Genomic DNA, 20,443 nt, shown 5'->3' on the forward strand with positions numbered 1-20,443 from the left:
CAGTGTCACTGATTTTTCTTACCAGCAATTTGATAAATATTGGATCATGATTGTACATGTCTGAGTAGCTGGTGAAAACATTATAAATATAGGCTGTTTGATTTGTCTGAAATAGTACCTAGATTTGAGGTCAACTTTTCAAAAACCTCCAACCCTTCTTCCTTTTCAAAAGTCATAGAAGAAGGCATTTCACTAATAAGTCAACATCTTTGTGAAAGCTTTATAGAAGTAGTTTCAGGACATACAAAGAACAACTTGGAGAAACTATACTTTTCTATACTTCCATATAGAAAAGTTATTTGAAAACCCACAAAACACACAGAAACACTATGTCAAGAAATAACACAAGCTAAAATTCTCAGTCATCTGAAAGTGTAGAAGTCTTCGGGCTGGAAGGGTTGCTTTCATGTTTCCAGGCCTCATTATTTTTATTATTTCCTCATTATATATTATTATTTCCAGGCCTCTTTCAATGTTTTAAAATGGGTTCATTTGACAAGAAAGAAAAGAAAAATTGTGAGCAAGTTTAAAAATCAATACTTATATATAAATTATAATTTAATGATTTTCATATTTATACCTGATAACATTAAAATTTTAGTAACACTGGAACTACTAGGTCACATGCACATTTTAGAAATTATCAAGTAGAGCAAAATTTCCCAAATCAGTCTTCTGTTTGAAAGTTCATTTTAGAGTGAATATAATTGGGGAAGCCTGCACAAAGCTTACCATGGAAAACAACCGTGCTGTTGAACTCTAAAAACTTGACAAATCTTGGCTTTCATATGAAAGACTAAACTTTATTATACTGAACTACCTACCAAAAAAGGCTTGTCAAATGAATGCTAATTTTTTTAATTAGAAGAAAAATACAGGTATAAAATGCTAAGGATACATAATCAAACTACTTCCACTGTGATATTAGCTAATAACAGTAGTTGCAAGAGATTACATTAATTGTAGTAACAAATTTCCATGTATGACTAAAAGACAGATGCACAAAAGCAATGTTTAACTCAACTGCCAAGATGCTATCTAAAGCATCAGTAAGAAATGACAAAGTTGCTCTGATTTGTCTGGAGCCAAACTCCTAAAATAGGATTAGTTAGGCTAACCCTTAAGGCCATGAAGTAAGTGTCCTAAAATGGCTCTGTTCTTGTGGCATGAGTGACTGCACAGAATCCTGTTGCTTTGGAATGGCAGTTTTGCTTAGAACTCAAAGACACAACTGTTTTAGTAACTTTCAGGTAAATGATGAGTAACTTTAGTTTGCTAGTAACAAAAAAAAAACCAAAACCAAGAAGTTAGGCTTTCAGAATAATAGACCAGTCTTTTTCATGTGGAAAGTATTTGTGCTAAATCTCGTCGCTGCTGGATACCAATTTAAGCACTACTCTTACCTAGGATTACCTTTCTTAAGTCTGTCATTAGCCCTTGCTTTGGCCATTCTTACTGGCCAGTTCAGCATCAGTTTCTAAGTTACTGCCTCATGAGAGTAACTTTCAAGACGGACCCCTCAACTCAGCAGGGATAATATACTGTGGTTGGTACTATTTTGATTCTCTCTTTACTTGAAAAGAGAAAGCAAGGGAAGTCCTGAGCTGTTTCATTAAAAAAAAAAAAAAAAAAAAAAAGTGTAACGGCTTATTTAAGTGTATAGAGTGTAGCCTTTCAGGTGCTATTCAGACCTCTCCCTTATATACGTGCTCATAAACTTGGAAACATGAAAAAATAGTTACAACAATCTCTCTCTAGGTACCAAGTGCTTGATGGCATTTCTTTGCTTGTCTTCTGATAGCTTGAGGCGGTTTCAGGGATTGATGTACAGACTGTGAGTTTTGTGCCATTAGATAGTAGTAGTTTGATATTGCTTGTTGCCTGCAGAAGAACAACAGGACTACTATTAGCAGCATAAAGTCAGTAGAGTTAATCAACTGGTTGTCACAAAAATTGCTGGAAAACAGATGGGAAAAAGGAAGTCTGGTACACTTTCACTGTGTAACTGTTCTTGACACTAGCAATAACATACTTTGTTATCTTCAGTGAATGTAAAAGGCAAGTACACAAGTACTGCAATATTTTAACTAGCAACAGGAGCATTTCTTGTGATATAATCTAATTCATTAAAATGCAAAACACTGAACAATACTTTGAGTTGGAAACAATCATTTGAGATCAAAGTTTGCTTCATCATGAAAAAAATGAAAAAGAGGCACTAGCATTAAAGCTTATGGCAATTGGATACCAGAACAGAAAGTCTCATGCAAGACTAAAGGGACCTCCAAAACAGTTCATTTCACAATTATTCCAGTAGGAAACTAGGCATTAACAGCACATTGTATGCATCTACACATGCAGGGGTACTGGACCAAATTGTGGAAGCAGTACAGATCACTGCTGAAACCATCAGTCCAGCATTTGAAACTGCTCTCATTTTTCTTGAAAAGTTACAACAAAGTGTCATGCACCTATTTTCGTTGCTAAAATAGGACATAGTATTCAGGATGTACCTTTCCCTCTAACAAAAAGAATACCTCCAACATAACAGGTGAAGATATTTATGTCACATCCACTTGGGTATAAGTTACGAGCTGCTGTTAATTGTGATAGCATAGACTCAACTGCTATGAAATTTTGAGGGATGGAAAAGAAAGGCTGTAAAATCAGATAGCTCAGGATAACGGCTGGTTCTCTCATGCTTTGTCATCATTAGTAACCAGTGAGAACTGAACTTCAGTGACAAAAAGATTAGTACCAGTCATTTTTTGGTCTGGAGTGAGAAAAACTGATGTTTGCATAGGAGGTTCATTGAGAACCCATAAGGACTCACTAATCCACAATTTAGAGGTGAAGTTTTACAACTGCACAATGATCTGCTGTAGCAGAGATGGCCACAGTGAATATGAAGGAAGAACCATGTGGTTCTACATAATACTGCCTTAAAGTAGCCTGAGATAATAAGCCTTTCTCTCTATAAACAGCAGGTTTTCTCCCCACAGATGCATGCAGGCATAGCCGAGGTAAGTGAACAACTACTTTACCTGGTTGCTACTATCTTCAGTTACGAATGAGAGAAACTGTCATATCACTAGCAGATGGGAGAATATTAAGAGTGAGATTTAGTGAACTTTCAGTGGATATGATAAAATTAACTTGATACAAGTTTTAACCTATAGTTATCTAGACATGGTCCCATTGGTACAAATTTTTGCAATTATCTGGGATGTTAAGCCATTACCTCTTTGTAGGTAAAGGACTTGATGCTAAACTCTCTCTAGAGAATTTGAGGTACATGACATTTAGTTATTGAATACTTTACATGCTCTAAGAGAGGAAGAAGTTTAGGGAATCACCCTGTGACAAGATTTCTGACCCTTAGTTTTTACTTTCTTAATTGTCTAATTCAGAATGACATAACCTTCACAAATACAGCAGCCTACCACCTTGTGGATTAACCAAGGTGTTTTGTAAGAGGCTTCTTCATCCGGGTGCCCATGGACTGCTTGTTAGCATAATGCTACCTAATAAAAGGATTTTTTAAATAGATGTGCAGACATCAGTGACTGTGCCAGTACACTGGAATTTTCCCACCTCCTCCCCCAGCCTGGATTGACACCTCTTTTAGACAAGAGTCAGGGAAGTACTGTTCTCACACAAGGTCAAAGGTAGGCTCTTTCTGATAAAAATCTGACTTCCACAACAAGGAAACTGAAGACAAGTAGAGCATTTAGCAGGTTTTAGAAGCTGCAAATCCAACTGCAAATTTAATCTTCCCAAGTATCTTTAAGAAAAAATGGATATACTACATTACAACTGAAAAAGTTCTGCAACTATTCCTAATCCTGAGTTACAGGGACTGCAATTGGCTGTGTTCAGGTAGCAGGTAAAGTTGAGGGATACTTAGCAGTATTTACCTCTCCTCTTTCACAATGGCATCATCAAATGCTTGGGAGATACGCTTCAATTGGCAAATCCCTGAAGAGACCAGTTCCAACTCCCAGTCAAACTCTCTGCAAATGGAATGGTCATTGCTACAGATCAAACAGGACAAGCTAACTAGGTGACAGTATTCAAGCCTCCATCCCTGCAGTACCACTAGACTTTACCCAGAGAAGTTTAGGGTGGTGGAAATTATGCTCTTAATTCCATTAGCCAACAGCTTCATGTCTTCATTTATTCCCCAAACAGCTATCTTCCAACTCAGACACAAAATTCAGATTCACAAGGCTTGGATTCAACTCCTAGCTTTACCTTTTCTTGTGGCTTCGACCAAAAGAAAAACATGTCTGCACATTATTAAGTATTTCCCTAACTCACAACCCTTGATCTAATTTGTGTTTCCTCTTTGAGATAGGAATTTCTCCACATTCTATAAAGAACTCAGCATAAACAAAGCTATTCCTGGTATCTTTGGCATACAAATAGCAGCTTTGGAAAAGTTACAATTAAATCAGAGTGAGATACAGAGCATTTTCCTTTACCAAAAAGGCACCAGCAAAGAACTCAAGTATGTCTCTAAGAAAAAATTACTTTTTATGTTTCAGCTTTACACATAGCTCAATCCCTATCTATACAGGGAGCTGGAACTACTTTCTTAATTATTCAAGCAGCACACACCTTCAGGGGAATAGGACAGAAAACTTAATACCTTGCCTTTCACTTTATCAGATACTCTAATCAGAGTAATACATTTTTTAAAAAATTAAAATTTAAAAAAAAAAGTTTACAAAATAATGTGACTTACATCTTTCTGCTGGAAGGGGCAGGAGATGAATAAGGGCTCTTCAGTGCCGCTGCTCTTCTGGATCTCCGGAGAGAGACAGCATTTTTACCAAGCCAGGATGAGAAATCCCTCCATTCTCTATGTTCTGATACCTTTGTTGGCCCAAGCAAGGCCCTTTTGCTGGACCTTGGAGTGCCTTTGGAACTGGCTGCTGAAGTATTACAGCAAGGTGTTTGAGGTGTAGCAGTTCTTTTTTTGGTAGAACTGGTCGCACAGCTTCTGCTGATCGACTCGACTGGAAAGGTCACCACTGAGCCTACTGGGCTTTGGCAAGACTTCTGTATTTTCTGAAAGAAGCATTAGACATGTTAGGCTAAATTAACTCAATTAGCTGTGAGTTTAGAACCAGGAGGACTAGGAATATTTGGGCTGAGTTACTAGTTTCCATTTTCATATCAGGTTTCAACTAACATGAATGCATCTCAACCTCTGTACTCATTTGCATAGGGAGTCTCTTCTTCCCTAACTCTTGACATTCATCAAGGACTTCAGAGCAGGCATTGGAACAAAGCTCTTGATGCTCTTATGCTAAAAAAATTCAAGCTCCCCAACAGAGAACTCATGTATTTAAAAACCTGAGGTCTCTAAGAAAGGGAAGTGCAAGCTTGAATCTCATACCCTGCTATGTTGTAGCAGGTTTTGTCAGTCTAAATTTAGATTAACTATAATAGAGAACATGCTAGTAAATAGTATGGGTACAGGAGAATAAGTAAAAGGAAAAAAACCCCAAAGTGTGCACTTTTCTTGGTAACAATTATTTGCAAATGATGTCAATCTCTACCCAATTTCCTCTGTGTAAAGGCTGCTCTGCCATATATGATTAAATACAGTAGGGGAAAAGCTCTTATTTCAAATAAAATAAACTGTTTTCAGCTTCCTCCATGTCTTGCCAGCTCCATAATTTGCCTGTCTATACTTTAAGAACAGATATTAAAGATTTTAAAAGTTAGTAGCTATGAGACAAGTACTAAGGTGTGCAAGTGTGTGGGAATGAACTCTCTAGAATAAAGCACTCAGTACAGAATTCAGAAATCTTAGTACTGAATTGAAGCAAAATCTAAACTCTATCTATGTTCTACTGCAAAGACAAAATACCTGGGACATGGTTCCAAAAGCATATTTTGCTGTTCTTTTAATTGTCTGAAGAGTTCGGCATCTCTGCCTTGGTTCCAGACTTTCCCTAGTTGGTGTTTTGTCAAAATTCAGCTCGACTCGCTTTAGTGGTACCCGTTTCCTTAAAGACATGTGAATGGTATTGAGAGAACTGAGAGAGGTCCTTCTCTTGAATTTGTCAGGTACAGGGCTCTCATTCTCATTGAGGTCATTTAGGAGCCGGTGTTTCCGCCACGCCACTGTTGCTTTCACATTTTGGAACACAGATGCCATCTTGTTCCAGTTCTTGGTCAACTTTATTTCTAAAACAATGAAAATGAGAGCAAAGACTAGGCAGAACAAGGTACAAAGCAGCATAAAAATCGAGAAATGGAAACTGTTACAATTTATATTTGGTTACAATTGCCTGAAACAGGAAAACCAAAGCTGAGCAGATTTTTACTTGGAGTCTTGAAAGACAACAGGATTGGTTTTTACAGGTATTTAGGTTTGTGCAAGTCCACAAAGACACCTTGTATTGCAATTCCACTGCAAAACTCTGGTTTGAGAGGGAGAATGCTCAATGAGTGCAATTTTTTTTGTTTTTGTCTCAGATCAAGATCTGATATCCCAAATTTTTGCCTTCTTTAATCAGAACAACCTTGCAAGACTAGTTTACGCAGCTGCTATTGTCTCCTGCTGTACTTGCTAGCTGATGGTTTCTACTTCAGTCCCAGTTATGATTGTGGATACATAACTTCTGAAACAGACAGGATTATTACTGGCAGAAGACTTTGGCAGGAAGGGCTAAAACGCTAGTTATCTGTATGACAATTTAAACATATATACTTTTCATTCTTGATTTTCACTTGCTAACAAACACGATTGAAATGACCCGAGAGCCGCTGCTGTGCTACGGTTACAAGGATGCGTTTATTAAACGGGTATTGCACAGGACAGCGCGGCGCCTTCTTTCTTCTGGAGGCCGCGGCGGTCTGGGGCAGCCCTCGCCGGGCCCCTGGGCACACCCAGGCTGCGGCCTCGTCCGAGCCGCTCTGGCCGGACGAACCCCGTTCTGTGCCGCTGGCCGTGCTCCCCGCCAACAGCCGCGGCAGATCCGCCGTGCTGCCACATCGGGCTAACGGGACCAGGGGCATGGGCGGGACCAGCCAGTGCCGTTATTGCGCCCACCGGGACAGCGGAAACACAGCGCGAAAAGTGCCGCCAAGGCCAGAGGAGACGGGCTCGGGAAAAGGGAGCCGCGACCGGGCCGCTCGGGCAGCCCCTCGGTGCGTACTCACTCAGTGGGCCGGACGGAACCTCGGATCCGGACCGAGCTGCCGCCTCCCCGCAGCGCTGCTTTGCGCGGCCGCGTTCGAACGCCGCGCCGCCCGCTCCGAGCCCCCGGATTGGCGCCGCCGCCGCCGCCGCCGCCCGCAATTGGCTGGATTGGCTGGGCCGGGCGCGCGCGGCTGCCGTTAGCGGGCCGGTGGGGCGGCCCGGCCGGGCTGAGGGGAACGTCCCGGGCCGGGCTGAGGGGAACGTCCCGGGCCGGGCTGAGGGGAACGTCCCCGGCCGGGCTGAGGGGAACGTCCCGGGCCGGGCGGAGGGGAACGTCCCCGGCCGGGCGGAGGGGAACGTCCCCGGCCGGGCTGAGGGGAACGTCCCGGGCCCGGCGGCACGACCGCGGCGCTGCGCCCCGCCCGCGGCTCTGGCGCCTCTGCGGACCTCGGCCCAAGATCCGCGTCAGCTGGAGTAGTAAAGGGACTCAGGCTGGGTTGCCCACTTGGGTATCCAAGCCACAGCTCCTGTTACTTCTGGTAATTATCTGTCAAAGTCTTAGGAGGCTTTTGTTTGTTTGCTTTTACTCCACGGGCTTCTGCAGCTCTTGCTGGAGGAGACAGCTAGGGTAACTGTCCGTATGGGACCGTAAACCGTCAGGGATGCCCTCTGAAGCAAATCGGGCAGCAAAGAGGGCCAAGGGCAAAAAATGACTTCTGCCTGAAAAAATTGCACTAGAAAGAACATTAGCAGCATCTGTTTTTTTCCAAAGATTTGTTTTTCCCTCACCAAATTAAACTCAGAGCTGACAGCTGAAACACCTCCTTTGCTAAGACTTGGCTTATAGTGATGGGGAAGCCAACCCAACACTGCAGGATACCTCTTGAATCTCACCACTGGCTTATAAACAAACATACTTTTTACTAATTCTTAGGAACTCTGATCTAAAAAAAAAATCCACACAATGGTGTTTGTGCCGCTTTGTATTCACACACTAATAATGATGACTGCAGTATAATAAACACCTTTTATTAGCAGATGTGTTTCTGTGTATTACAGCCCTATATTCTGTTCTGCTTTCCTCTGTCCATTGACTTCAGGGCTTCCAGGTAGCTGAAGCATTAGACCTCTTCCCCTGTGTCCTCCCCACTCTCAATTTCTATAGCAAAATTTCAGGTTCTTCTCACTAGCAAACTGGAGCTTCAGCCACCATATTTTTAGACTTGGTTTGGATTTTTGGACATTGATCTAGAGACCACCTAAAACAAAGAGCTCTTCTTGGGGGTACTAAATACGAGAGAGAGAGAGAGAGAGAGAGAGAGAGAGAAAGTCTAGGTAGTAATCAGACCACATGCTCCATTTCTAAGGGTTATCTTGATAGCTGGGGATGTGTGTTGGTAAGCAAGAGTGGGCAGAGGAATCCCTAAGAATATAAATGGTGTTAATTGAAAAGAGGATGTGTACAGGCAGAGAGATTCTGTATGGCATAAGAACCGTAGGCCAAAAGACAGCAGATTGAAGCTTAATTGTGCTATCAACCTGTTCTTTCATATCCATTTATAAAATTAAAATATAAATATCTGACGCTTTGTAGTTGTAAACAGATCCTCAGGGAACTGTAGTTGTAAACAGATTCTGCAGGGATCCATGTTCTTCTTATGGTGCACTTCTTGTTTCCACAAATTTCAACTTTTTTTATCCAGCCTTAATCTAAGGCACGGTATTAATTGTCATGAAATAGTACTCCAGAAGACTATGAAAAGTCATTAGTGCTAATTTTGCACTGATGGTCCTGTTCAAATGTATACAGCCCAGAGAACTGAGTACTTTTGAATGCTAGTCATCAGACCACAGACCATGATCAATTAATTGCAGCTGATGCTAACCAAAGGTTTTTGCAGACCGTGTGGCTGCTGTAGCAGCAATTGATAGCATTTCACTGTTTAGCTAGACTGAAGGTGAAGGCCAAAAAGTTAAAAGATGTGTCTTGTGCTTGTACTGCAATTGTTCTTCATTCTTTGTTTTTTTCTTTTTATTTAGGTAAGACTATAGTTTAGACTCAAGGGCTTGTTTGACAGCTGGAGTACAGAGGCAAAGGGTTGTTGGTTTTGATTGTGAAGAAACAAACTTTCATCCATTTGTTTAGAAGCCTATTACATTGGGATTGGCAAGAAATCTACCCACAGCTTTCTGCATGTTGGTTTTATTTAAGACCCAGAAGATAAGTCCTCTCAATGGAAGATGACAGTGAACCTGAGCAAAGCTCCTGGGCCTATCTACCTGATGTCTGTCTGAGGCATGTCTTCCATTGGTTAGATGACAGGGACAGATCTCGGGCTGCCTTGGTCTGTAAAAAATGGAGTTGCACCATGCACTCTGGATCTCTCTGGAGATGCAGAACCATCACCTTCTATGGCCAACCATCAAGGGCACGCACACTGGAGTTTCAAAGTGCACTGTGGTATACCAAGAAATTTGGCAAATATTTGAAACACCTTGAGATTAAGTTATCGAGTCCTTACAATACCCCCTTTACCAAAAAATTTCACGTGACTCTGAGAGGTCTTCTTTCACACCTGGGTAAGTGTAATAGTCACCTAGTATCCCTGAGTATCAAGTACCTTGAATTAGACTGCTTGATCTGGAAAAATGTGGTTAGGGCTCAGTTTATCAAGAACTTAGCTGCCTTCCTGAAAAGAATAAGCAATCAACTTGATTATCTTAACTTAAAAGGAGCAAGAATGACTTTGGAAGAAGGCTGTGAGCTTCTGAATTCTCTAAGCAGCTTGACAAATAGAAGCTTTATATCTGAAATCAATATTGAGGATTTCTTCAGTTTCCACCTTTCTGTCTACAGCAGTCCCTTGTTCCACCAAACTATGTCTAAGTTCCACAGGCTGACCATCCTGACTTTCAATTATAACTGCATCTCAGATGAACTGCTGGACATCCTGCGGGAGCACAACTCTCATTCCCTGTGCACCTTGAATATCAAGTGTCATATCCATGACCCTCATGGGCAAGTGATCTCAGGAACGTCATGGGCAAATTTGGCCAAGAGGGCCCCAAAACTGAATGTGAACTTCTTCTTTGAAAGAGTCATGAAGCATGACCACCTAGCTAGGATCCTGCTAGAAGAGATCCCAGTCAGGAGCATCAGCCTACGGAGCTGTTATTTTAGTGACCCAGACTGGACAATGAGACCTACCCTCACCAACCTTCTCCCAGCTTATTGGCATGGTCTGCAGGTAAGGAAAACTAAATAGAGATACCCTACTGCAATATCACAATGGTAAACAAAGTAATCATGTAGGCCTTCTGCATAACAGCAGTCAGCAACAGAAGTTCCTGACTGCTTTAGTTTTACATTCAGAGGGCAGTTTTCATAAGTGAATCATTTCAGTGTTTCACCCATAATGTCATTAATGAAATTATCCTTGTCCAATTATAACCCTCCATTAATGCTATCAGGCTGCTGTATTTTGCCAATGCACAAATGTCCTACGGCACATCTAAATTAACTAGTGCCCATGTCAAAGCACTTCGGTGTCACAAGGGATGTGTCATCAAAGGTTTCTAACAGCTGACCCACATAAGTGAGCATCAGGTCTTTGCATGCCAGAGGGAAACGTGGTCTTACATCTGATGGTTGTTGACAGCTTTTTGTAAGGTCTGTTCCATTGCAGAGTTGCCAATAAACACCACAGATATGTAAAGCTTTCCAGAAACCATCATTGGCTCCACTCATGTCTCTGGGATAATTTTCATTATGTCAGATAAGGTCATGGTATGACTGTGGGTGCAGCATTTTCTAATAAATGCACAAGGGATCACCCCATCTTATGAGGAGAATTATTTACTTTAGCACATACACTGTTGTCATAATGCAAAACAGATCCTCAGCTAATACCAAGGTACAAAATTGATCTGCTGACATTTTTGTTGGTTAACTTGAAAAACTATTTGTTGAATTCTAGTTATTGCATGCAACATCTGTTTAGTAGTACTAACTGTTCATTTTTTTTCAAGAAATTAACACTTGAATTAAACAATGACCATGAGTTGCTGGACAATGAGCTGCTACAGCTTATCTTATCATGCAAGAGGTTGTTATTTCTGAAAGTCTGGGCATTTCTAAGTGTCAGCTTTATGGAAAGGCTGCTACAAAACCGTGCAGAAAGGAAATGCATTTTGACTACCATAAAGGTAAGACTTTGTGCTTCAAAACTCCCATTCCCATTTTTTCTCCTATACCCAAAGGTCCCCATGACCAGGCAAAGAGCACATCCAGAAATGTTACTGTAACAATCTTCCCTATGTTATGCCTTAGTACTAAAGAGCTTGGGAGCCACTCACAGAAAGGGGCTTTCCAACCCTATTTAGTCACATACAGACACTCTAGAAGTTTATTATGAAGTCCCAAAAATTCCAGATGTCCTTCCTAGACTGGCACTCCCTCTGTCACCTCTAGTTAAAGCCTTCTCCCACTTCCAGGGTTTCCCAGTTACCTCTCAGGCTCAGTGCTTATGTCTATGCTTAAACCAAGGAAGGTGGACTGAATCCCACTAAACTGCAAAAAGATATAAACACCACATCCTTCAAAGGTCCTGTCTTGAACTGGGGCCAGGCCACAACTGTAGCTATGGTAAACAATGCTGACATGCTACTTTCTGTGCTACAATCTCTATTCAGTAGGTCCTCACAGATCTGTGCAGATCCTAGGGATGCATCAGTTCTGGGGGTAAAAAGAACCTTGCTCTTCCTGTCTGAGTCAGCACAGGCACACAGCTGGGACAACCACAAAACCACAGCTAAAAGACAACAAGTAAATTTACTTCCCTTCTTTTGCTCACTGCGGCATCCCCAAAGCAACCCCCAGGCAGATACACACACAAGTGGAGATAGAGGCACAGTTAAACTCAGTCCATGCCAGAGGATCACTGGCTGGTGCTCATATTGGGTTATCAAGGGTTACTCCCATCTGCAAGGTCACCTGAGTGATTCACAATCCTTCTTGCTAGTATTCTACTATTTAACCCATTCCTCCCAACACCTCCCAAAAATGCTTTGGCAGGAGATTATATTTTCAGTCAGCTGGGAGTGGGAAGAGAGTAAAACCTCAAGATTCTAGTCCAATTCAAGGAATTTTACTTCTCCAGATTCCTTATTAGCCACAGATGGTTCTTGTTGCTATGAGTTGTAATGGGTTGAGCTCCCTATATCTGAGAGACATGACCACTGTTTGTGCATACAGGTCAGGATTTATACAGCCCAAGATGACAGCACTGAGGAGGAGCAGCTGCTGGTTGATATTTACAGGAAATTCAAGTACCTGATTGACTCAGAGCTTAATTATTTTGTCATCACCTACCCAATGGTGTAAACTATAGGAAGAGAAAGAACACCCAGTAACATCTGCATTAACAGATCCTTTGGAGGGCTTTAGTAAGGGATTTGAATTTTGACAGCAGTGCCTGCAAAAGGGAGTTATCATTCCAGCAAGAGGGAGGCAAGGGACAATTTTAAACTCCATGCATTAAAATGTTGGACTTGGGAACTGGACTCGTTGTCTGCAGCATTATTTATTCTTGTCCTTGCTTTTTCTTTGCCAGAACCAAAGGAAGTAGTGATCTCTTTTCCATCCTTACAGGTAACTCTGATAAAAATAAGACCCTCCTCTTTTTTCAGCACTTCTCATGGTAGAGCTTCAGACACTTTACCACTGAAGCCCATCTCATTGTTTCCATTTTATGAATAGGGAAACAGACATGGGGTGAACAAGTGATTTTCCCAAAGTCAGCCTTGACTTGATCTTAATTCAGATGCAGACAGATACACTATCTAGTTTATTAGTTATATAAGTTAGGTACTGTTAAGTTGGGCATACTGTCTAGTTCTTAGCAACAGATGCTAAGATAAAAACCAAACATCGCATGGCCAGTCCTGAGAGACATCCCTCCCACTTGCCCAGCTTTCCAATAAGTGATTTATGTGGACACCCCTGCTCTGGCTTCCACACAGTTGCTTTTTGACACCTTTCAATAGGAAAAGATATCACTGGTTACACGTGAGATAAACATGGAAGAAGGGGCATTTCTCATTATTCTGGAATTTTATTGCCAAGCAGAAGATTTCATCAAACATTTTAGAGCACAGATAGTTCTGAAACAAATAGCTACTAGGTCTCTTTTAATTACCTTGCACAACTAGACAGCATTGAGCCAAGCCAATAAATTTGGAAGTTTGTCAATAAAATTTCAGCAGGAGCTGGTTCTTTGGAGCACAGTCTCCCAGTATAATGACTTCAGTAATTGTTTATGCAAAGAGACTCTCTCATTTGCATGCACAGCACTTCATCAATGTACAGTGTGTTCTCCTTGACCTTGATCTCTTCCTCCAAGGAAAGCTGTCGGCGGCTCAGGCCTTTCAACTCTATCTCAGCCTGTGCCAATGCATCCTTTAATCTAATAGGGAAAATAGAGGCAGGCATTAGTTGAAAACACATGGATAGGTTTCTTTTTCTCATAAGGGTTAGAAATTCTGTGCAAGAAAAAGAAAGATAGAAAGGGATTCATAGAGACAATATATCTATTATCTTCCCTTAAAGCCTATTCATTAACTTCCCTTAAAGTGTCCTGCCCTTAAGGGAAAACTAATTCTCAATTTTCAGGGAGAATAGTTGGGACCCATTGTTATGCTGACACATTAAATTAACCAGTACCACAGATTTTCCTCTTGCATCATTTCCACTTGCCTTTGAATATTTTTGGTAATCTCTTGAACTTCACTCATCAGGCTGCTGTGCACTGTGTCGTAGCACAGTTCCACATTGGGGCGATGGTTCCTCGCTTCCAAGCGGGTTTGAGCCACTTTTACAGGTCCTTCCTTATCAGTGATTGCTTTCTTTAAGGCTGCAATGTTCTTCTCCTGTGAGGCAGTCTCATCCATCACCTTAAAATCCAACCATGAAATTCTGCACACTGTCTCTTACAATGTGTGAAATCATCATCATCATCTTTCATAGTTGTAACAATCACAGTAACACTCACTGTGTTGTTGTTTCATCAAATGATAGTTTGCAAAGCTTAGCCTTCATTGGAAAGCAGATGACACTCTTTTGAGTGAACCCAGAAATTTATGCTCAGCAATTAATTTTTAATATTAATACTCAGTTTTCATGTGTCAGATTTTGAGCACATTGACCCTGCTATTATAAATTATATCACAATCCTGAAAAAGCTATAGGACCCTGAAAAAGCTATAGGAGCCTCATGCAACTAGAAATCATGAGGAAAATCCTGACTTTACTGATGGCTACAGCAACATTTAGGTTGAATTAGTGACTCCAGAAATTCATCTCTGTGGTGGCACAAACACAGAGCTGAGAAAAAAAAAATCTAAAATTACTTTTACAGAGAAGGGAAAAGGGAACAAAAAGGAAAATGTGGCAGGTAAGTGCAACCCACTGGGATGGGAAACAGACAGCAGATAACCCAAGCCCTGTGTGTTTCCACTTTTTCACTGACTGTCCCCTATGACTTACCATTGCAAGAAGTGTCTCTAGCTTGTGCTTGGCATCCTTGACTTCCTTCACCCTATTTCTAAAAGCATTATTCACCATCTCACATTGCTTGCGCATGTCATTTGCTGTCTGTGAGAGGATGCTATTGATAAGTGCCTTCAGTGCCAAAGAATTGTTTCGCTGCTTGTCAGCCTTTTCAACATTTATGTTTGAGAAATCTATCCAGTCCTCAGGGCTAACAAAACTGAAAGAGATTCAAAATAAAAGGTCACCAACAGACAGAAGCAGGCCCTCTATGACTTCATAGATCTGTAATTATGCCACAAAATCAAGAACAACGCAGTACTTTTAACTGCATGTCCCAGTAAGTGCCATATGTCCAGGGAGTGCTACAGATACAAAAGAAAGACTCTGTCACAATCATCTTGTAATGAAGTAGATAAGAGTAGGATGAAAACAAATTTGCTAGAGTGATAGAGCAGCCTTGCTATTAATTTCTTTTCCCGTGGTAAAGGATTGCGCTATCATGGGAGGAAACACACATAGTAACAAATATTTCTTAGAACATCTTTCATTAATAAAGCTGTTACTATTAATAGCAGGTAGCTATTTACACAACACAGTCACTTATTCTCTCACACAGTTCACCTATACTACACTTACAGTACCTGCCTGGAACAATAGTTGAGAAGCCCAGCCCCAACTATATCCCCAGAATTAGAGGGTCATCCTTGTGCAGCTTTGGCTTGCACACAGGTGTTTGGAAAGTTCCCCAGAGGGTTCATTCCTTGTTTCATTGGGTGAATATGTAAAGTTGTAACTGTCATTTGCACATAGCAGGCAAAACCGTCCTGGGTTACAAAAGTTACACAATCCTGTAGTTGGTGCTGGCAGCAAGAGCTGTCAAGCCTCTTGGTGTTGCAAGTTTGCTAGCTGTTGCATAGCAACAGTGACTTCTGAGGCTCTTACACACATTGCTTTCTCAGTATAGTTCCTCTTTTCAGCCCATTCTGCTGTGGTAGCTATTTGTCCATTTAAACCTTTCACACTAACTAACCCATGCAGAATGGGCACATTTGACAGGTTAATGTCTGATTCAGAAGCTGACTTGACACCTCATGTGTCCCAGTTCAGTATTCTCCCCACTGGGACACCCTGGGAGAAGAAAGAAGTTAAGATCAGTAAATCTATTCTGTGTTTAAGCAATATGTGAAATTCTTCCTTTGCTAACTGTGAGCTTCAAAAACTTTTAAAAAACTGTAGTTCACTGGGAGCATAATTATTGTGGCTTATTTCACAGACATATTCCACAGATACAAAGGTGATGGACAGAAGTATAAGAAATAATTAAATGGCAAAAAGATAAAGCTTGTTTTACACCAAACAAATCTTGCTATTACTGGGACATCTCATATTATCTGTATAATTACCATATGTTTCTTGAACTAAAGAACCACTTACTTTCCTTCTAGTTTCATTGCATTATCAGCATATATAATATGAGGAGTGTCGTTTGTCAAGCTAGCACAGTAATCATCAATTGTCAAAGCTGTGAATTTGTCCTTCAGATCCATATCCAGGTTGTATTTTGCTGAACGGTTTCGTCTAGGAGAGAAAACAACCAAACTCAGACCAAGTGTAGGCATTCACAGGTGTCCTTAATATGCATGCATACAAGCATTAGGTAATTCAAATGCTGTTACAGAAATATTTGTGTAAGAACTCTTAGTTGTCAAGTCACAAAATCTGCAGTACGAAGCTGACTTTCTATAAATTGATGGTACAATTCTCATTGAAATTAAAGGCACAGGTCTGGATCATGATCAAGTGCAAGTACTTTGTATTCTACATGCAGAACCCCTCACCACTACTGATTGAGTGGTATGAATTAGGACTGACCTCCTGCTAGTGGTTAGCATTGAAGGTAACTTAGGACCTGTGCTCAGCCTGACCCTACAACTTCTCAGTATTATGGCTGTCTTAATTCTCATCTAATTAATGTTCTATTATGGTCTTTGCCTCTGCACCTGATTTGCTCGTTTGTTTGTTCCAATGTACGTCCAAGTAAAGCAATAACCCCCTGGATGACTTCTGCTTCCTTCAGCAGTTCCTGTTCCACTTCATCATGCACCAAGTCAATCCCAACTCGCTTCTGCCTACAAGAAAAAAGAAAAAACCATCAGCCACATTGTTCAAATGCCTGCATTGAACAGAAGATGATAAAGTTCCGCATTCCCCAGTGCTGTACACCTAAATCAGACTGTGACTCCACTGTAAAGACAGGTGGGCCTTTAGTTTGCAGTCTTTTTTCTTCTTTGTTAAAGGTTCATTACCTAGACTTTTTTTGGCTCCTTGAATGCTCACCTGTACAGGAGACACTTTTGGGCAATGACAAGGGGCTCTTTGCAGCCCTCCAAAGCTCTCTCCAGCCTATTCTTGAAAGTCAACAGTATCTCTGTCTCATGAACAATTTGGTCTAGCTTGTTATCTAACTCTTGCTTCCAGAATTTTATCTCTTCCCGTCTCTGTTCTGTAGAATCAAAATAACAAACATGTATTAATATGGTCCCATTTTATGAGCAAGGGCACTGCAGCTCAGATCTTAGGTATGGCTAAAAATAGACTTATTCTATAGTGGAGTGCTGAAGTGCTGTGGGCTGTGTGGAAACAGTTTAGCAAACCTGTGTCAGGTTGTTTGGTTAAGAGAGCTTTTTATGTGCTTTCTTATAAAAATAAAGAGTCTGCCTCAAAATATTTTAAAAAATAGTTTTGGTTTTTTTCATTACATCGGCAAACATGGCTCTTCATTATCAACTAATTTGCTAAGCCCTTCTTGAACATATAGCTCAAATAACACATCTTGACCCTTGCGGAAGACATGGGATTACCTAATTTCTTGTTGACATCGATTTGGGTTTTTTGAGTTGTCTTTTCTATTTCGTCCACCAGCCTCCAACTCTCAGCTATCATGCATTCTGACCTGGATTTCTGGGACTCTGTGCTGGCACGCTGCATTCTGTTTGCAGTGTGCCATTCTGAGGGATGAAGTTTAGATGGATCTTGCAACAGTCTGGCCATTGCTATTTGGAAAGTTTCTGGATATAATGCAGGTGAGTTCTTTGAATATGGAACCTGAAAACAGAAATAGCATTATATTTGGCAGCCAAAGCAAGAAGGAGAGAAGGCAGGTCTATAAGAATGAGAAATATTTTGTTCTTTTTACCTGCAAAATGACACTGATATGAAAAAAAAAAAAAAAAAAAAGATTTCTTGCCCAAAGTTCCCCAGGTATTTGCTGATGTGTAGGGAAGAATGTGCTGACATGTTTGGAGTGGTAGAATGAAGAAACAAAAGAATTTGTGAGTGAAATTTAGGAGAAGAGAAGTGGATCTAACAGGAAAAGATGGACTATGCAATAGGAAGGAGAAGGGAAAGGAGACCTGTGGAGAAAGATGGAATTACTAAAAAAGCAATCGCAGAAAACAAGAGAAAAAGCGAACAAATATAAAAGCCTCACAGAGGTTGGAGAAGCAAACACCTTTCAAGAATATGGCTGGAGAGATGGATAAAATCTAGAAGAAATGTAGTCACAGAACTAATGTTGGAAAAGATCTCTAAGATCACTGAGTCCAACTGTTAATGCAGTAGAGCTGTGCTCATCAATAAACCATCCTAGATCCTCAAGTTCTAAATCCACATGCCTTTTGAACACATCCAGGGATGAGAATTCCCACACTTCCCAAGGCAGTCTGTTCTAATGCTTGATTAGGTGATTTTTTTTCTAATGATGATTAGGAAAAACAAAACAAAACCCCAAACCAAACAAACAAAAACCCCTACCCACAAGCAAACAAACAAAAACACACAAAGAAAACCCAAACCAAACCAAAAAACCCACAACCACACAACACAACAAAACACCGAACCCCAAACCAAAACCGGACCTGAAAAGCTGAAGGAAAAAATTCAGCAGGCAAATGAGGCAATGGGAAAGTCTAGAAAGGACTACAGAAAAGAACAAAGCATACTGAGGACACTTGTTTAGTGGAGGGTGAAACCAGTGCCCTGAATTTGCACAAAGTTGTTTGATTATAAATTCTCCTATTCTTGCAGTGTGCTCATCCAGTGTTCCTTAGAGAGCTCCTGAGCCCAAATGCACACAACTGGTCATCAATACACAGGTCTGCCCACACTCCCTTCAGCACAGCCACCTTAACTTCCTTTGGCCTCACACACATCTCGACTGATCTTGCTCCTCGACTGAACTGCTCTGAAGTTCAAAGCCTGCCAAAATGCCATGTCCTCAGTCCTTCTTCCCTAGGAAGGGTCTTTCAGCCTCAATCTCCTCAGCAGCAGCAGTTTCTTTTTAAATGTGCAACTAAATATTTCAGGAGGTAGCTCGAACTGCACAGTAGGCAAACAAGCCTCTGCTAGCAGCTTGGTGCTATGGCACCGGGTGATGGAGGCACAACATACACAAGCCAGTGCTCCTTCATTTCACCCACTTCCTGTTAAGATTTATCAGGAAAAAATACCAGGTGTTCACTGTACATTATTTTTTGGTTGATTCTCAGAGCTGTGGACAGTAATTCTGAATTGATTTGTTGTAGAAATGCATAGAGATTGTGAAAACAACTGAGAGGTGTGTTAAGTGTCCAGTTATCTAAAATGTCTATCATAAAATATCCTCCATCTTTATGTCAACAATATTCTCTCCTGGGAGAAAAGATACTGGGAGCCAGACAGAGGAGATGAAGGAGATCAAGAGCTTGACATCAAACGGTACAATTGTGTCCCCTCTGTATAGCTCTGCTATAGTTTAGATCAGAGTTTCTCAGAGTGAAACCCGAAAATGTTCCAAAAGATCACAGAATGATAAAGAAGCAACATTAGTCAAAAAGAAGCAGAGCAGAGAGAATGTCACGTTTCTGAAAAAGTGCTCAGTCACCTTGAAAGCCGAGGAAACTCCTAGTGGTGGTTCTCCACGACGTTATTGTGGGACCAGTGGGACTTCATGCCATTTTGTTCTAAAACCCCAGTATCTCATGCTGTCCTACCCCAGATTGTAGCGACACTGCCACAAATTAAAGCGACAAACCACAAATACGTTCATTAATGTCAGCTACCGTAAAAGACAATTTCCTTTCAAACTGTTAATATGAAATTTAAAACCGATCCTGCAATATGAATTACACGACAAAAGAAAGCTTTAGTTTTACCTCAGATGGTTCCCTCTACCGACTGACAGGGGTAGGAACGGCTCCACGGCCGCCGGGGCTGCGCGCACCGGCCGGTCCCGCCGCGGGCCGGCCGCGCCCCTCCCGCGCGCCGCGGTAACGGGCGGAGGCAGCGCCGGCTGCGCGGACACCGTATCGCCCTTCCACGCCACGGCTAAGGGCCCGGTACGGCCGCCTGAAAAAGTCCTCTTCTGCACACCAGCTCCCTTACCACTTTCCATTGTAATGCCTCTAAAAAGGATTGCACAGAGGAGCGGTTCCTCACATTGTGAATTTTATCAGGATGTAGAAAATGGGGTCACTATTTGTGGAATGGCCAAGTCTTCAGTCTAAAAACGTCTCACGTTTTCTGCAGAGGAGTCTAACCAACCAGCATTCATGAGACTAGATGTAAATGAAGTATGCTGCCATGTTCCTTGTTGGTTGCATGAAAAATACCATAGATAGTCTTATTAATCAGAGAATCAATCAGAACTGCTGTCACTGTGTTGAAGTAGGAGAGTTCTCTAGGTTAAGCTCACACTG

The 20,443-nt window shown here is 41.3% G+C and overlaps 3 protein-coding genes across 3 annotated transcripts; 1 reads left to right on the top strand and 2 right to left on the bottom strand.

Annotated features, from left to right (window-relative positions):
- Positions 1 to 2,967: 2,967 nt before the first annotated feature.
- PIMREG (PICALM interacting mitotic regulator) lies at positions 2,968 to 13,402 on the bottom strand. Its single transcript, XM_077787619.1, has 5 exons — positions 13,357 to 13,402; positions 5,882 to 6,201; positions 4,748 to 5,073; positions 3,918 to 4,013; positions 2,968 to 3,091 (listed from the first exon to the last, which is right to left on the bottom strand). Exons 2-5 carry the CDS (start codon positions 6,170 to 6,172, stop codon positions 3,061 to 3,063), a joined length of 744 nt encoding a protein of 247 aa, XP_077643745.1. The 5' UTR covers positions 6,173 to 6,201; positions 13,357 to 13,402; the 3' UTR covers positions 2,968 to 3,060.
- FBXO39 (F-box protein 39) lies at positions 9,201 to 12,542 on the top strand. Its single transcript, XM_021533102.3, has 3 exons — positions 9,201 to 10,407; positions 11,189 to 11,365; positions 12,414 to 12,542. The coding sequence occupies exons 1-3, from the start codon at positions 9,394 to 9,396 to the stop codon at positions 12,540 to 12,542; spliced, it is 1,320 nt and encodes a 439-aa protein (XP_021388777.1). The 5' UTR covers positions 9,201 to 9,393.
- TEKT1 (tektin 1) lies at positions 13,253 to 19,991 on the bottom strand. Its single transcript, XM_021533099.3, has 8 exons — positions 19,901 to 19,991; positions 17,570 to 19,755; positions 17,046 to 17,211; positions 16,709 to 16,837; positions 16,143 to 16,286; positions 14,703 to 14,925; positions 13,914 to 14,110; positions 13,253 to 13,623 (listed from the first exon to the last, which is right to left on the bottom strand). Exons 2-8 carry the CDS (start codon positions 17,757 to 17,759, stop codon positions 13,464 to 13,466), a joined length of 1,209 nt encoding a protein of 402 aa, XP_021388774.1. The 5' UTR covers positions 17,760 to 19,755; positions 19,901 to 19,991; the 3' UTR covers positions 13,253 to 13,463.
- Between the last annotated feature and the right edge of the window lie 452 nt (positions 19,992 to 20,443).

This window comes from Lonchura striata, chromosome 20 (genome assembly GCF_046129695.1).
Source record: "Lonchura striata isolate bLonStr1 chromosome 20, bLonStr1.mat, whole genome shotgun sequence".
NCBI lineage: Eukaryota > Metazoa > Chordata > Aves > Passeriformes > Estrildidae > Lonchura > Lonchura striata.

Coding starts and splice junctions, on each gene's coding strand:
- PIMREG (XM_077787619.1), bottom strand. CDS start 6,172: ATGGCATCTGTGTTCCAAAATGTGAAAGCAACAGTGGCGTGGCGGAAA. Junction 5,074..5,881: donor CTTTTGGAACCATGTCCCAG/GTATTTTGTCTT, acceptor TGCTTCTTTCAG/AAAATACAGAAGTCTTGCCA. Junction 3,092..3,917: donor GCCATTGTGAAAGAGGAGAG/GTAAATACTGCT, acceptor CCCATCTGCTAG/TGATATGACAGTTTCTCTCA.
- TEKT1 (XM_021533099.3), bottom strand. CDS start 17,759: ATGGCCAGACTGTTGCAAGATCCATCTAAACTTCATCCCTCAGAATGG. Junction 16,287..16,708: donor CAAACAAACGAGCAAATCAG/GTGCAGAGGCAA, acceptor TTTCTCTCCTAG/ACGAAACCGTTCAGCAAAAT. Junction 14,926..16,142: donor GCAATGAAACTAGAAGGAAA/GTAAGTGGTTCT, acceptor AATCTCTTTCAG/TTTTGTTAGCCCTGAGGACT.
- FBXO39 (XM_021533102.3), top strand. CDS start 9,394: ATGGAAGATGACAGTGAACCTGAGCAAAGCTCCTGGGCCTATCTACCT. Junction 10,408..11,188: donor CTTATTGGCATGGTCTGCAG/GTAAGGAAAACT, acceptor TTTTTTTTCAAG/AAATTAACACTTGAATTAAA. Junction 11,366..12,413: donor GCATTTTGACTACCATAAAG/GTAAGACTTTGT, acceptor TTGTGCATACAG/GTCAGGATTTATACAGCCCA.